Genomic DNA, 16,714 nt, shown 5'->3' with positions numbered 1-16,714 from the left:
CGTTTTGAACAAACTAGAAACCATTTCGGGAACTTCCACTGGTCACTTTTCCAAACATTTATCACTGATTCGTTCTAAAATTTCATCTTTAATTAAATTTTATTAAAATTTTTGCGGGACGAAAACAAAAACCGAGTGCTCTTTTCATTCCAAATAGTGAAAAATTTTCTCTCGCCCGAGAGCGAGAACTTATCCTTAACGTTAAAAGAGACTATAAATTCGGAATTCGGAATGCACAACTTATCGAGAGCAAAATTGAAATTGATATGTGTTAGTATAGTGTTCTTGCGAATGAAAATCTCTCTCACGGGTGTTTTAATCAGCAAATTCTATTGGAGGATAACGATTTTTGTATTCCTTGGTGGAGAGTTCTTTTGAATCAAAAGAATCGTGGTTCGTGCGAGCCACAGTTCGTCCATTTTTTTTCTTAAGAACTGGTTCAAATAAGCAGCTCTTCGTTGCTCTTTTAAACTGAAGAGCCGAGGAAAGAATGACGGACAAGACGTTCGTTGGATCTCCTTACCGTCACCGAACTTAGAATGAAACGGTTAATTTCGGCGACACTCCAAGAATGCAAATATTCTCATTCGGTTTATCCTGCCGAGATACCTAGAGCATAGGTCGGCAACCTGCGGCTCGCGAGCCCAATGCGGCTCTTTGAATGCAAAGCTGCGGCTCGTTAGCTCACTTTGTTTGTATTATATATATTTTTGAACAAAATATTTATCAAATCGTGCAAAAGCGATAATTGTGTCTTGTAACCGGGCTCACGGATTTTCGTAGTTCAGATGAAAATTTTAAAATTACATCCACAGTATGAACAAGCTGTAAGGTCTTAATAGCAAAATAGTATTTTATGAAGCCTAATTTTTCGCTTTTCACTGTTTTAAAGCATCACCATAGAGATCAAGATTTAATTTATCTTTAACCTTAAATGCAAAAATAACTATTGTTTAAAAACAACAATAATTAAAATCAAAGTATTTATTTTCAACACCTGTGTATATTTTTGAATCAATCGAACAAGTTACCCGCATAATCAAATATCATACACGTAATCATCAATATTATTCCGTTCTGATTATATGAATAGTGACTATTCGAGTAATCGTAATCGCTGCATCCGACCAAGAACAATTCTGTCGCGAGTCACAGTATCCTCGCACCACACTTTATCTGCACGAGCAAAGAGGATAGCTGTTCCTGGGTCAACAACTAGCACGGAATCGAACTGGAAATGCTAAACCTGCCAGAAGAGAGACCTTCGTAATGACAAAGCACTCCATGTCTGCTGCAATTTGGCGCCAAAATGGATTCTACCCATATATCCCAAGAATTCAATAGGAAAACAGCAATGGCAGCCCAGATGGCTGATTCGGATCTAGAAATCATAACTCAATTTCGCGATGCAGATAGAAGAAATCCAAGTTCAGTTGGGCTTGTGTCAATCAATTAATTGTGAGTTAACTCACGAGAAATGGTGAAAAATTAATCAGTTTACATTTTAGAGTTTGAAATTTGAAATTCAACAGTTACCGTAACAACATTCAAAACATCAACCAGTTATATGAAAACTTGTAATCAGATTTTTTGAAATCATGATAGAAGAATTCAGAATGCTTAACCAAAATAACAAAACCTATTTATACACACACAAAACTTTCGAGGCCGGAATTTAGCAAAATTTTGCTCCATTTATTTAAAAAAAATCATTTTATTTGAAACTTTTTTTCTTCAAAACTGGTCTTCCACCTGGGTGCAAAATGATGCGGCCGATCTGCAAATTCGCTTCCTTTCTGTCGATCATTCTGGCTGTGGTGGCCGACAGGAGCAACCTGATGAAAAAAACAAAGAATTTCACATGTTAGAAGCCGCATTTTCTCATAGTCGAATCGGTTCATACCTGTCACTCAGAAAAATACTCTTATATATGCCATAAGATTCTCTTATGAAGTGGCGCCATAAGAAAAACCATTGAAATTCATAAGATTGTCTTATGACGCGAATGAATTCTGAAATGAACACCTACTCCAATAAGAAATTTTCGCATTTCATAAGAAGGTCTTATGGAAACATGAAATGTCACGTTTGGTGAAAATAATTCAAGAAATTTGATGTTTAAAACTTTAATTTTATTATTCGGCCAACTTATTTCAAATTATATCACTATCAGCAGCACATCAACACTCGATACCAATAAAGTTATTCGGTAGCAACCGGTCCATTCATAAAATTATTTTAGTCGGTGGTCAGCATGCTGAAAAGTAAACAAAAAAAGTACTTGAGTAAATAATTGTTTTCAACGTTTACAAAAAAATGATTTTCTACTCAAACTTACGATTTAGAAGATCGAAATCACATTTAACTATTACAAAAACTTATAACTCCACAACTAGAGAGTCCTTTGTAAAACAGACTAATGAAGTGAATGTGTTCATTATTTTTCACAATGCCGCTTCTTGTGTTTTTCATAAGAACTTCTTATTAAAATAGAAAGAATTTCATAAGACTCTTATGAAAACCAATTTTGCACTCTAAAAAGCGGTTCATAAGACGCATCTTATAAAAATTATAATAAAAATTTGTCTGAGTGTACGCTTCCGATGTCAATTTATCCACAGTTTCGTCGTCCACTTGGCCATCAGATGCACTGTCAGCAGTGAGCCCGTTTCCATAACCGCACAACCGTTCGTTCATTGGTTTCTTCATAAAAACACAGAATTTTGTAATTAAAAAAAGACAATCTGTTTGTCACAATCAATTCTTAGCCGTAAACACTTCCGGTGGAGGCCTGGCTACTATTTGGTCGCTGACTTTGTCAGCCCCGTCTCCACAGGTTCCGCCATCATTTACCTTCTTTTTCAAGCGCACAGATTCGCGTCGCTTTGTTTTTTTTTTCTAGTAGCCGGCGGCTGCTATCCGAACAAAGCGGCTAAAAAGCCCGCTTTTTTACTAAATTCAAGCAAAACATGTATATTGCTATCACGTTAGTAAAACACCCCTTATTGCTAATCGAAAGTAACGCAGTATTTTTGCTAAGTGGAGCCTCGAAAGTTTTGTGTGTATACATCCTGATTGATTTGATGCTGCGGGAAGCAGGTTGTTTTTTTCCTAATGCTTGGGTCGTTTGATATGTGATGTGATTTAGTGAAAGCTCTTCGGTTCACAATATATTTAAAAAGGCATAAGAAGTGAAAATAATGGGAACATATATTATTTCAAGTATGGCATTGACTGAAATTCAATCGTGTGTGAGTGTTGTTGAAGGAGGAGAAAATTTCTTAATGCTGGTGCATAGTACATGGAAAATAACAGGTAGGCCATTGCGCTTAACCTCACTTGAAAGCTCCGTGTATGTACACAGCATGCTTGCATACCAACAAAAATAGTTATGAAAATTTGGCAGTTTTACATAGAATGGCAATCAAAATTATTAATTTCTCCGTTAATAGCTATTCGATTCCTTTGAAAAGGGCCTCAGATTAAAGATTGATTCTTCAGGCTCATCGGAAACTATTTTTTGCTTTGGATTTCCGGATCTGAACCATAAATAATGAGCATTCAAAAGAAATTTTCCTCACCGTCCCTCTTCTTTGAGAGAAAAAAAATAAATTTTTTCTTCTGTCTATGTTCAAAATATGATAAAAATGTAAAATACTTCATATTTCTGTGATAAACAATCAATTTGATTGAATTTTTTGTTTAAACCGCACAAGAAAAGGACCACACAAGGCAAAATAATCACCAAATTTTAGTTTTAAATCGATCAAAAGCCCGTTGCATATTACTTTTAGCGATTTTGAAAAGCCAAATATTGTTCGTTGCATTAAAATGCATCAATGCATATTTTTCTCATAATTTTAATGATAGTCAATTTAAGGAAAAAATTGATTTTCTGAAAAATTCAATACATTTGCCAGTTTTTTCCATAACTATTTTTGGGGGCTCTTACCAATACGTTGAAAGAGAGCGGAATAGCCTACCTTGTATATTTCAAAGTACTATGATGCTGGTGTAGAAAAAAAATGTGTTTGGACGATCGATAGAGCAATTTCGGCATGCTGCGACCAGTCAAACCTTTGAAATATTCACGATGCCTTTAAGGTTTGAAGATAAGTATCCTTTTCAAATGGTAAAAAGGTAAGATGTTTAAAATGTATTATATTCATATATCTAAAATAGCTTAACTCTATTCAAGGGGATTCGTGGGGGCTTGGATAGGTCACCAAGCGAACGAAAGACTGATATACAATGGATTGTGGGTTCAAGCCAGCCGGAGTATCTCGGCAAATATGGAATCATGAGAAGGATACTATGGTTCCTTTTCATAATTCTAAATTTGTTTCGAACAGTCGGAAGAGAGTTTGGTGAGTCAAACCTATCCCAAACCAGTGGTAACGGACCCCTTGGTTGCACTGCAAATATTGTTGTTGAGTTAAGCATGGACAATATTTGAACGTGCGATCGAGACTTCCCGTACCGACTCGGGTCGAAAGACCTATCAGCCACTGGTGGGTTTAACATACATACATACATACATACATTTGGAATGAAAAGAGCACTCTCTGTGCGTTTGTTCTCTTGCTTGCTTCCAGTTTTGTCGGAGAATATTCTCAGAACTAGAACTGACTGAGAGAAAACAGTTTCTAACGAGTTATCTTGATCGTCATTTGAAACGGATGAGAAGTCATCGCGTTCCCACATTTATTCGTAAGTGGTAAATAAGTAATAAACCAATGTCTCACGGCTCATTTTCGAACCACGGTTCTTTTTTTAAAAGCCACGGTTCGTTCGTTTGGTTCAAATGAGCGACTCTTGAGCGCTCGCGCATCACTATAGTCACATATACTATAGTATACTCTCAGATCTCTATTCGGAGTTCTGAGTTTACTATTGTTCCTGAAAAATTTGATTTTGTGGAGGATTCTTCACCTATCCCTAAAAATGGTCTAAGAAGTTTTTTTTCGACAAAGCGAAGTCGCGACACAATTTTTCGTCACCTACAAGTCAATCCCTTTCACTAGAGGGGTCGCAAGTTCAAATCGGAGCTAAACTAATTTTTCGCGGTAGTAACACTAGTAGCTTGTCTCAGGTTCCAGGTATCATGTCTTAGGCCTCAGGTCTCATATCTAATTTCTAATGTTTCATGTCTCTTGACTCAGGTCCCATGTCTCGTGTCTCATGTCTCATATCTCAGGTCTCAAGTCTCAGGTCTCAGGTCTCATGTATCATGTTCTTAGTCTCACAGCTAAGATTTTCCCAACTTCAAAAAGATTCTATGTGTTTTCCTTTGAAAAGGACTTGGAATATTTTCTCTCAAAAACCGTTAAGAAGTTCAACATGATTCAGCCATATCTGTAAGTAGTTGCTTTTACTGGATAATTAAGCCTTTTCAAGCTCTCCAATGAAACTTCTTATTATATGCTCTATTTTTCCATTGATGTAGCTGATGTGCAAAAAATCTAATCCGCTGTATTTCAAATCACTTGAACGCAGGTCGAGGTTTATCAATGTTTGATCGTTCCCACAAAAATCCCTCAATATAAAACCTTTTATACTTCCTTTCCAAATAGTTGAAAAAATAAGTTTCTTTCCAACAACAAAAACCAAAACCATTCAAAATTTATTTTTCCTTTTATTGTTCATCTCACAAAAATAAACAAAAAAAAACACAAAATGCTTCTTCCACTCGCTTACTTATCATCGTACAGTAATGGGTTTATAGTGTAGAATTGTAGCATTCATAATAATTGTTAGGGGGAAAGTCTTAAAATCTCTTTTCAACAACAGATTTTCCTGCCTAGTAAGTTGGTTTCTGTCCTTCTAAGGGTTTTTCTATATGTTGCGTGAAAAAATGCTTGTTTTCAGTAAATGTGTGGCTTTTTCACTCTTTCTTCAAGTATTAAATTTTCTTTTACTGTTTTTCTCCCGTTTCGGGAAAATCGCTATAGTACATGCTTGTTTGTTTTACTACAATTTTGTTCTTGAAATTTTTTTTTTTGCAATTTTTAGATTAAATTTTTCGATTTTTATGTTTCGCTTTTCGACGAAAAGGAACAAACTTTATTAGCTGCGGCTGTTGCTGCTACAATTTTTTATCTTTTCGGGGATCGTATTTGGATTTTAGAATCGTGATGGAGGATGAATGATACAAACGATTAAACAAAGAGCTAACCTAATTCACTGTCTGCGTTCTCGTGTTAAAAACTAACTCACTCTCTTCTCCTTTCGTTCATCTCACGGGCTAGGATGATGTTAGGTTTATGCAAGAACTTTAAATGAATAATTTAATTTTCATTCGTAATCGCAGACAGCCTAAGACGCAACACTAAACATAACAAGGATATTAACTTCTGCTTGTGTCTTTGCTGGGGTGAACTAAACCATTGAATAAGAGTCGGCACTCCTTATCCGAGCGATTCGAACTCTAGAGTTGGTTTGCTAGGGGATGAAAATGCTCTTAGCCTAAAATTCTACTTAGAATAGTAGCGTTCCCATGCCGCCCATTTCGCTCTGCTCTTTAACGAAAATTTCAAAGTACTGGTAGATGATGGTCACGGCCAGCAGGATACCGGTTCCGGATCCGATGGCACCCATAAAGTCGGCCGTCACCGACAGGGCTCCGATACAGAGGCCACCGAAAGCGGCCGCCGTCGGGATGTACCGGTTCAGCTCGTGGATCATCGAGTTCTCCCGATGGCCACGCATGATCATCTGCTGTTCCTTGAGCTGCTTGGCCACATCCTTGGCGGAGCTGCCCGACACGTCGATCCAGGTCTTGGAGAAGAAGGCGCAGCTACCGAGCATGAACACGATATAGAGGATGGCGTGAATCGGGTCGGTTAGGATGTGGGACAGCGATTCCGGAGGGGACAGGTAGTAGCAGAGGCCTCCGATCGGGTAGGCACGAGCCGGGCCACCACCGCTCACGTCGGCCCAGGTTCCCAGCAGGTTGACCAGGAAGTTGCCGTGGAATTTGACCGCCAACATCTGCGAAAATGAAAGAAAGGATTGGAGTTAAATTTTGATTGTCAGTTCGAGAATTTAACTTTTCAAAAGTTTGACAGAATATTGTTTTTTTGAATAACGTCTTATAAGAAACTGAATTCAGGACTTCAAATCTTAATTTTTTCAGCTATCAACTGAGAAATCTTAATTTGTTGAACTGAATTCTTTTCGTCATGAAATTGAGACTATAGGATTTATCCTCAAAGGCTACACTTTTGATTTCTATTTTTGAGCAACAATCCTGAGTTGATTTTTTTTACTCAAAATTGGAAATTTTAAAATAAAAAAAAATGCTTATTTTCTTTAAATGCAGAAAAGCTTATTATACTCTACAAGTATTAGTTTGATATTAGACATAATCCTCTAGAATATCAAATTCAATTTAAATTTGTCACTAGACTCTAGACAATCTTAGTTTTAGACTCTTGTTTTATAAAAAAAAACCCAGAAAAAAATACATTCGTGCTGATTCAAAATGTAGATAACATTTGATTAAGGCTTGCAAGATTGTCCGGTTTTATCCAGACTTTCGGTACAAAATTTAGGAAGGTTCGGTCCGGCTCGGTTGTTCGGATTTTGTTGAAAAAAGGCCTGATTTTACCCAGATTTATTCACTCTATTTGCAACTCTGATTTTGTTATTATATTCATTTGTTTTAGAGTTAAAAAAAGAAAATGTTTGAGCAATTTTTATGAAGAAATTTATCACCGTAATTTATGTTTGTTACTTAATTTATCGGCGTTATCGGTGAAAAGTGATGTCCGTTTTTAATAAGAACATCTTGAGATTATGAAATTTTGTAGAAGGATTGAAAGTTATAAGAAATAGAAGAAAATTATCCGTCTTTAAAATTTTATAATCTTAAGATGTTTTTACTAAAAAGGACATCATTTTTCACCGATAAATTAAGGAACATTTATAAGTAAGTTTTATAAGTCGCGAATGCCATAAAGATGGTAAAACGACTATAATCGAAACAAAAAAAAAGTAAGTTTTATCAAAATAATCATATTCGGTGTTTTTGAAGTCTAAAACATGATTTAAACTCTGCTGATGTATTTCGATGGGAAGAAAAAATGTTTTAGGTGTTTTTTGTTTTGATTTTCGTAGAATAATTTCTATGTTTTGACCGGATTTGCCCGGATATCACCAGGTTTTTAGGTTGAAAATTTGGAAATCAAATGGCCGGCTTTTGCCAAATTTTTAGTTTTAATAGCCTGGATTTGTCCGGTATTTTTTGGAAATATGTAATCGCGAGAATTCAAGAGTTTGGACTAAGTGTGCAAAACGAAATGCTGTGAAAGCTGTTTTGAGTTTTGCGATGTTGAAGTTTTAAATTTAGTTTTCTTGCGTGAAGAGTTTCAAATTTCCTTTTCCAATTTTCAAATTAAGCAATCCTTTTATTCTAATTTAGCAAAAAATATTATCAGAGCTAAGATTGATCAGATTTAAAATTAAAAAAAAAATCCCTTTAAATTTCTCTATTTCTTACTTTTACCCTAATTTAGAAAAAAAACCCGATAAAGTTTTATCAGATTTAAAGTTTAAAAAATTTCCTTTTGATTTCTCTACTTTCAACTTTTTTCATTATTTTAGGTTTTTTACGTCTTTACTTTCTGAATTTTTATTTTTTTAAATTAAAATTTTGGCTTAAGAATTTTAACATTAAGTTTTTTTTCATAAAATTTTTTCTGTTAGCTTTTCGCGTTTAAGTCTTGATTTCTGGTTTTTAGATTTTTAAAATTTGGCATGACGATTTTTCAATTAGTGACTTCAAGTTTAGACGGTTGAGAAGTCCAAAAAAAGGAGTTTTTTTGTCTTGAGTTTCGTTGAATAATTTCTGTGTTTTGACGAGATTTGCTCAGATATTGCCAGGTTTTTGGGGTTGAAAATTTGGAAATCAAATGCCCGAATTTAGCCAGGTTTTTAGATAGAATAGCCTGGATTTGTCCGGCGTTTTTTTGGAAATATTTAATTGCGAGAAAACAAGAGTCTACTTCTAGTTTTCTATTGTTTTATGTCTTTGCCTTCTGAACTTTTTGAATCTTTTAATGAAAATTTTGGCTTAAGATTTTTATCTTTAAGATTTTTTTTACCATAAACGTAGCTTTTCGCTTTTGATTCTCGATTTCTGGTTTTTAGACTTTTTAAAATTGGCAATAATTTATGACTTTTGAATTTGTGACTTTAGATTTTAGGTTTAGACTGTTGAGAAGTTAATATTTAAAACTTTAAAATGAGGATTTAAAATGCAGAAAAATTAAGTTATGAATATTCAAATTTTCTCATTTCAAAGCTGTTTGTGTTTTAATCCAATTTTCAATCTTGGATTTCATTTTAAAAAACTTTAATTACAAGTCTTTGGATTATAATTTATCGAAATTAGGATTGCTTATTTTGAATTCGCATTTTGATCTCGAATCCTGTTTTATAATTTGGTATTCAAAAAAAGGAAGGAGGATAAAACAGTTCAAAAATTGACAAGAAAAAGTCAGAAAGCGAATTTAGGATATGAAGGCCGAATATGCTAATAAAATTTCAGAAATCGGAAACCTAAATAATAAAAATTCGAACACTAAATTCGGAATTCGGAAACCGAATCAAACATTCGAAACACCCGAACGTAGAAATGATATTTCGAATCCGGTTTTCGGAAAACCCAAAGTTGAAATTCGACTTAATCACTTAATATCGAAATGATGCTGCATAGCAACATTTTTAGTTGAAATGTCAATCAAGAGTTTCTAGAATCGGGATCAGTCAGCTCTATTTTAGTTTTAAAACCTGAAATTTTAAAATTAGATAGAAATGTTGTACGAACCTGTGAAATGACGTAAAGGTTGGAAACGAGGGCCGACTGCAGGATGATGGGAATGTTGCTGGTGTAGAAGAGCTTGATGGGGTAGCTGCTGTACTGGCCACGGTACCGGGCCGATTTGATGGGTAGATCCACACGGAAGCCCTGGAAGTATATGACCACCGCGAAAACGAGCACTGTGGCCAGCAGGTTCATCAGATTGGGCAGGTTTTGACGGTAGAAAGCTTCCCGCAGGCCCCGGACCTTGTCCTGGCGGGTGGCCAGCAGATGGAACAAGGCAATGATGGCTCCCTCGAATTCGGTTCCTCGGCCGGTGTTGACGGTAGCTGGCGAGAAGGCCTTCCAGACGATGGTTTCGCAGATGTTGGTGGCAATGAAGAGGGAAATTCCGGATCCGAGACCGTATCCTTTCTGGAGCAGTTCATCCAGGAGCAGGACAATCAAACCAGCAACAAACAGCTGGATGATGATCAAAAGACAGACACCAGCTCCGATTTCCGCTGGATCTCCGTACATTCCGGTCATGACGTAGACGATGGCTTGGCCAATGGTGATGACCATTCCGAAAAGTTTCTGGGCTCCGTTGAAGAGAGCTCGATCTTTGGGAGTGTCACCAACTTCGATAATCTTGGCTCCGGCCAGAAGCTGCATAATTAGACCGGATGTGACAATTGGAGAGATACCCAGTTCCATCAGGGTTCCTCGATTCGAGGCCAAAATGACACGAATCCAGTAGAAGGGATCGGCCGAATCTGAGCTCATGATTCCGAACAGTGGAATTTGGCAGCAGACGAGGAAAATGAACAGGGTAATTGCCGTCCACAGAACTTTCTCCCTGAATTGAATCTTCCGTTCCGGTTTCGCTATCTCCGGAAGGATGCCACAAAAGGGCTTGACTATTTCCAGGAATTTAACTAAAACAGAGAAGAAAACCCCAAATTAGATTAGAATTTTCCCCATTTAAAGTGGATCTATTTATAGCGATAACTTACTTCCCATTTTGCCTGAGTTTTAACACTCGTGCTTCCCGAATTCCTAAATAAAACGAATCCACAGGATTCAATCCGCTTTCGATTTCACTTTCACACCAAAAACACTAATCCTAGAGGGACACGTTTTCCCTTTTATTTTTCTCGGGGTCGGATCCAAAACCTTCCCAAAATCCCACTCCGGCTCCAATGACGTACTTTTTCGAAATGAATGATCCAGCGAGCGTGTGCAACTTTCTTCTCTGCCAGGCATTCGGCCTGCGCTACACGTAAACAGCCAAACGGTGATGTGTTGGAGCTTGGGAACTGTTCGAAAGTGACGGCCGCTGTCAGTTTTTGACAGTGGCTGTCAAATGGGGAACAGCCGTAACGGTTCGGTAACGGGTTGGCGGTAACGCAATGTGTTGTTCGAATTCTGGGAAACTGTTCGAATGGTGCTGAACTTGGGAAACGACACAAGCATACGAACAGCGCTCTATGTTGGAAAAATGAAACTAGAAATGTCGGTTGAATTTCAACATTTTACTTAAATTTTGATGGCTTGTTGTTTAATCCTGGCTTACAGAAATTAACTTTCATATTCGATTTTTTTAATTGTTTTATGACTTTTGAACTCCAGTTTACTTTTTTAAAAATTTGTATGAATTTTCTACGTTTGACATTGAATTATTTATTGACTTTGCCTTTTTTTTCAAAATTTTTGATATTTTTTAAAGAATTTTTGTTGGTTTTCTTCTATTTTAGTTTTCTTTAAATTGTGACTTTTCATTTTTTAAACTATAAACATCATATTTATGTAGTTCTTTAAGATTTTTTTGCCTTTTTGAGATTTGAGTTTTTGGCTTATCACCTAAGTTTAAAAACTGATATATTTAAAAACTCAAGTTATGAGAAAATGTTACATTAATAGAAGTTAAAACAAAAGTTATGACAATAAAAGATATATTAGAAAAAGAGTTATTTTTCGTTTATATTAATTTTTTGATTATCTGTTGCTGAATGAATAAAATTTCATGTTATTTTTATAATAATCCAGAAATAACTTTCAGAATTCAGTAATTTGATTATTTCTTTTTTACCAAATCAATTCAACTCCAATCGCAAATTTAGACAAGAAAGCATTCTAATCATTCATGATTCGTTTTGTATACAATATAAATTTTTAGAAATCAAGTAACATCATAAAATCAAGACGCGTTTTTTTTTTGCTTGTCAAAATTTTTCGGAAATTCATAATTTGGTGTTTCGTTCGCTAGTGAAAGTTTTAAATTGTTTTGTTTTCATGAAATTGTTCTGAAAAGCTGTTATTTTGGTGTTTGATTTATGCTGAAGTGCTTTTTAGAGTGTGAAGTCATGCGAAAAATACCTTGGGAGAAGAAGGCTAGTCCTTTGCCCTCCAGACAACCACCGGTGTGCTCTACTAGCAAGAGAGCCAGAACGTTGATGCATGTGTTGCAGTAAAAGCCAAGCTAAGTCGGGTTTTTCATATTTTGCCTTTGTATCACACTAATTGAGTGTAATCATTTATGCTGTTGTGAGTGTTTATTTTAAAATTTGTTTGATCCCAACCTCAATTTTGAGTAGCAGAACATTATGTTCGAAATTATGTTTATCGTTTCAAAACCGAGAAAGTACAGAATTATACGCCAAATTGTCTTAGGATTGAACGCAAGGTTTGAAAATATTTCATTGAATTTAAAGTATTCAATGCACTTATCAAATTTTATGAAAATTTTAAGTTCATCCACATTTTTCTAGAAGTACAAATGTTATAAAAGTCGAGATTCTTGTTCTGTCACATCGTTCGGGATGGTATACATCTTTTAAGCAAAGTGATGGTAATGACAGGCAATGATTTATTTTCCATTCAATCTAAGTGTATCAGAGGTCTCAAAAGTTTTATTAAGAGATAGAAAAATTGAGACTTCAGCATACGACCATTTGAAAAAGGCACAAAAGGTGCTGTGTACTGATTGGAATGGCCCAATATTTCATATAGAATTCTGGAATACTGGAATAGAGCATAGGCTTCGAGGTGTTTAAAAACAAATCGATCAAAAGAATGCCCCAAAGTCAGTAATTTTTGTTTAGTTTCGTTTTTTTTATTGTTCGTAGTTTACCAAGAAACCTACTAGTACGATGTTAAGGGCTCTCACTATCCCACAATTTATCACAAATATTAAAATACTTAAAGTCTACTATCAGAGTATATCTATCATGAATATCTATGAAATTTCACATTTTCGAAAAAGACAATTTTCTGGTTTCAGCTTAATATGAGTTATTCTATTATCAAAACCACCATCAATTTTGAGTAGGAACATAATTTTTTGATAGTTTAATATCTTCAGTTGAATCTCGACAGGATTAAAACAAGTAGAATTTCATCGGCTTAGTATTTTGAAAGCAAGAAATCTAAAAAACTATATATATGAAAGAATATTATTTAAATTTGTTTTTACCATTAATATCATAAGTGAGTATATTCCATCTTCCAGTTCCTCCGAATACATTCAAATGTTAAATTCTTTTATGAATTTTAGATCATTTAATTTCTACACATTTTGATTTGTTTTTTTTTTTCGTGCAATCGCGAAAACAAACTGAGGCAAAGAGTCGAATTGAACTGATGAGTTTGAGAAAACGATCTTATTCAGTTATCACAACCTCCATAACAATTTAAAAATTAAAAGGAAAAAAAGGAGATTCACTTCATCCATTAACAAAACTTTAATATTTTAAATATCTCCTTATAAATATTCTTGGAGGCTTGATAGAAGTATGTTCAATCTAAAAGGTCGTTTTTTAAAACACATCAGTGTATCAGGAACTACAATTAGGAAAACAAGATAGCTTAAAGAAAATTTATACACATTTTTCACTTTAATTTAAATCCTTTTATCACTGCCTCAAAGATAGAAATAGGAGTTTCCTTAGGAAAAATGTAGGAGCATAGGAGGTGTAGGAAAACTCGATCGCACCATTGACCAAAATGGATCCTGATCTTTAACCTTTCCCCTTTTAACACAACCCTTTCCTGGGATATTTCAATATAGATTCGCAGACGTATAGACGGTTTCTATAGTTGGAGATATTGACTTTCTTTTGTTCCTAAATTATTCTAAATTAATCTTTGAAATATAAAGGGACAAAAAGTTGTTAATTGATTCTTTGAAGTATCCTACTAACAATCCTTCCTTCATTCCTCATTGACTACTAGGACGTGGCCGGCGCCGTTATTGATCATTTTCAAAGGGAGAGCATGAGTTTTGTGCATTGTGAATGAACTGCTAGTCCCAAGCACCATTCTTTTGGCCTTTGAACAAAGCTGATGGCCTCGATCAATCACGGAGTAGCAACCATTGGCGAGGTAGAACTTGTTCTGCTTAGCCACGCCAGCGATCATGGAATATGAAGTGCGTAAGTTGAACAAAGTTTTATCAAATATTTTATCTGAAGTTTTAAATAAAATATCATATCTAAGCACTTCAAGTTCAATGATTAAAGGTGGATATGAGTAGTCAACTAAGCTAAGCTAAGCTATATTAATTTTTTGATTATCTGCTTTTTTTTTATTTCTCGCGTGAGCTTTCATTACGTCGTATGAATCAAAATTTGAATTCTTTACATGTTACATACGTCAATACGTAGCGATTTAATCATTTTTCACCTTTTTTATTTTTTATTAAATCAGTTCTTATGTATCTTTCGATTGTTTGATTTCCCGGATTTTTGAGTTTTTTACTGCTTATTAATGTTTTACTTTCCGAGTTTTGGAATTTGAGAATTTTAATTTTAACTTTTATTTTTTAAATTTTTTCAGTCATTTTTTAATAAACTTATCTTGTGTTTAGTGTTTTGACTTGGTTTTGCGCTTTTCGCCACGATTCCAAACCAAAAACTCAAAACATAACTAGAACAATCACAAATGTCAAAACTCGTAGTCAAAATGGCTAAGGTTTTGCGATTTTTGACTTTTTTTTTTAAATTGCTTGATTTTTTTCAACTTCTTTTTTTGTGTTGGACTTTTTGAAGCTTTGTTATAGCAATTTTCTAAATTTTTTACTTCCAAATTTTTCATTTTCTCTTGTGGAATTGCACTTTTCATTGTAGATTTAGAGCTTGAAAGTTATTTTTCGATTTTTGAATTCGATTCTGCTTCGATCTACAAATTCACATCAAATGTTAAATTCTTGATTTTGAATTGACACCTGAATAGAAAATCAATTTTTAAATTTTAGATACTACCTAGTAAGTTCAAAAATTGAATTGTTTTTAACATTCTTTTTTACAAATTTTTAAATTTTTCTTTATTTTATTTTATTAGTTTTTTTTACATTTTAAAGTCTTGAATTTGCGCCTTCAAATTCTGAAAATTGAACAAATTAAGACAAATTTTGACTTCAACTTTTCATAAAATATAATTGTGCATATTTTCTTCTTTTTAACAATATTTATTTTAATGAATATTCTGGAACTTTGGGTTAGGAATTAAACAAATGGAATAAGAATTTTGAATACTGGAATTATAGGGAAGAACAACCCTGGTTGTTAAAGTCTTCTAAAAATAAAAAAAAATAAAAAAATACTGGAGTTTAAAATTCGAATCTTGAAATTTTGAATTTAAAATTTTAAGTTTATAATATGGAATCAGGAATTTAGGATTTGAAAACTGAACAACTTGATGTAATCTAGAATCTGGAATGTGAAATTGAAAGCGAAATATTGGAATTGAAAAAAGGGGTTGGAACCCAGAAACTTGAACAACATAAACGAAAGGCGAAAAATGAAAACTGTGCCATAGTTCCGATGCTGAGGAAAATTTATCCTAAAATCTCCGGACAACCGGATTTTATCCGAGAAAACTTTACACATCTAAGCCCGAAAACACCAAAATTTGGGATTCTCAGTCTCAGAAATGACTGGACAAAATTTTGCAAATTTAGTATCTTTGAATTATCCGAAAGTGCTGTACACAATTATGTAGAATAAAGTTTCTTTAAAAATTGGAGTGTGGCTTCTCTGTGAAGTGTAATCACGTCAAGCGGAAAAACGAGATATCATAGTATTATACAACAATAATACGACACTTTGAAGTCCCTGAAGAATATCCAAAACGGATTGAAACGTTGAAGACATAAAACAAAAATTTCTATTGCTCTGAAATAGACTGCAAACCGGATTTTCTCCAAGAAAAACAAAATATTCAGTCGATCCCCAAACTTGAAAAATACCTAGAAAAAGGAATTCGGATTTGAAATTTAAAATCTGTTATTTGGAAGACATACCTAATTTAAAACTTGACAACACAAGGCAAAACGAACAAAACAAAGTCAGTCATTGATCTACAGACGTGTCTGAGTGAGTCTCTGAATTGAGATTCATAAGAATCACGAAATGTACAATTTTTCATTTGTTAAAGTATTAAACTATGAATATCGGGTTGATAGTTTGAATTTTGATGTTTTTTTTCCAGTTAGTTCTCTTTGAATTCGAGTTCCAACTTTCGAGAATGTAAAGATCTAGAACGTGATACATTACACTGTGAGCAATTAAAATATTTTTCTCCTATTGTGTATACAATTATACAACCCAGTCTTTCAAAAATTTCCATTATACATAACGTATTACAACATCGAAATGAATCCGAAAGGCACCTACCTAGTTAGTTGAAAAAACCATGACCTATGACCCCGAATTTCGACTTGCGATGTCTGTTTTCTTGTTTTGCCGCTTTTTTCGTCCAACTTCTCTCTCAAACTTTCCCCATGGAAGGTCTATGTATTGCGAGTGTCCCTTTTTACATAGAAACAGAACCGCAAAAGCTTTCTCAGTTCTGCGCATCACCAAAAACCAACATCAACATCATCTGAATTAGTGGTGGGTGTCTGGGGGTATC

General features: G+C 34.5%; 2 protein-coding genes across 2 annotated transcripts in view; one reads left to right on the top strand and one right to left on the bottom strand.

Moving 5' to 3' along the window:
- Nucleotides 1-16,714, top strand: part of LOC129740905 (ecdysone receptor-like) — a 618,558-nt gene that overhangs the window by 125,109 nt on the left and 476,735 nt on the right. The gene's annotated exons all lie outside the window — the stretch shown is intronic.
- Nucleotides 5,616-11,068, bottom strand: LOC129740906 (protein transport protein Sec61 subunit alpha-like). Its single transcript, XM_055732555.1, has 3 exons — nucleotides 10,819-11,068; nucleotides 9,830-10,740; nucleotides 5,616-6,990 (listed from the first exon to the last, which is right to left on the bottom strand). The coding sequence occupies exons 1-3, from the start codon at nucleotides 10,823-10,825 to the stop codon at nucleotides 6,478-6,480; spliced, it is 1,431 nt and encodes a 476-aa protein (XP_055588530.1). The 5' UTR covers nucleotides 10,826-11,068; the 3' UTR covers nucleotides 5,616-6,477.

The sequence above is a fragment of the Uranotaenia lowii genome, chromosome 2 (assembly GCF_029784155.1).
Source record: "Uranotaenia lowii strain MFRU-FL chromosome 2, ASM2978415v1, whole genome shotgun sequence".
NCBI lineage: Eukaryota > Metazoa > Arthropoda > Insecta > Diptera > Culicidae > Uranotaenia > Uranotaenia lowii.
This window is presented reverse-complemented; position numbering and strand designations above follow the sequence as displayed.

Coding starts and splice junctions, on each gene's coding strand:
- LOC129740906 (XM_055732555.1), bottom strand. Junction 6,991..9,829: donor ACCTTTACGTCATTTCACAG/GTTCGTACAACA, acceptor TCATTTTCGCAG/ATGTTGGCGGTCAAATTCCA.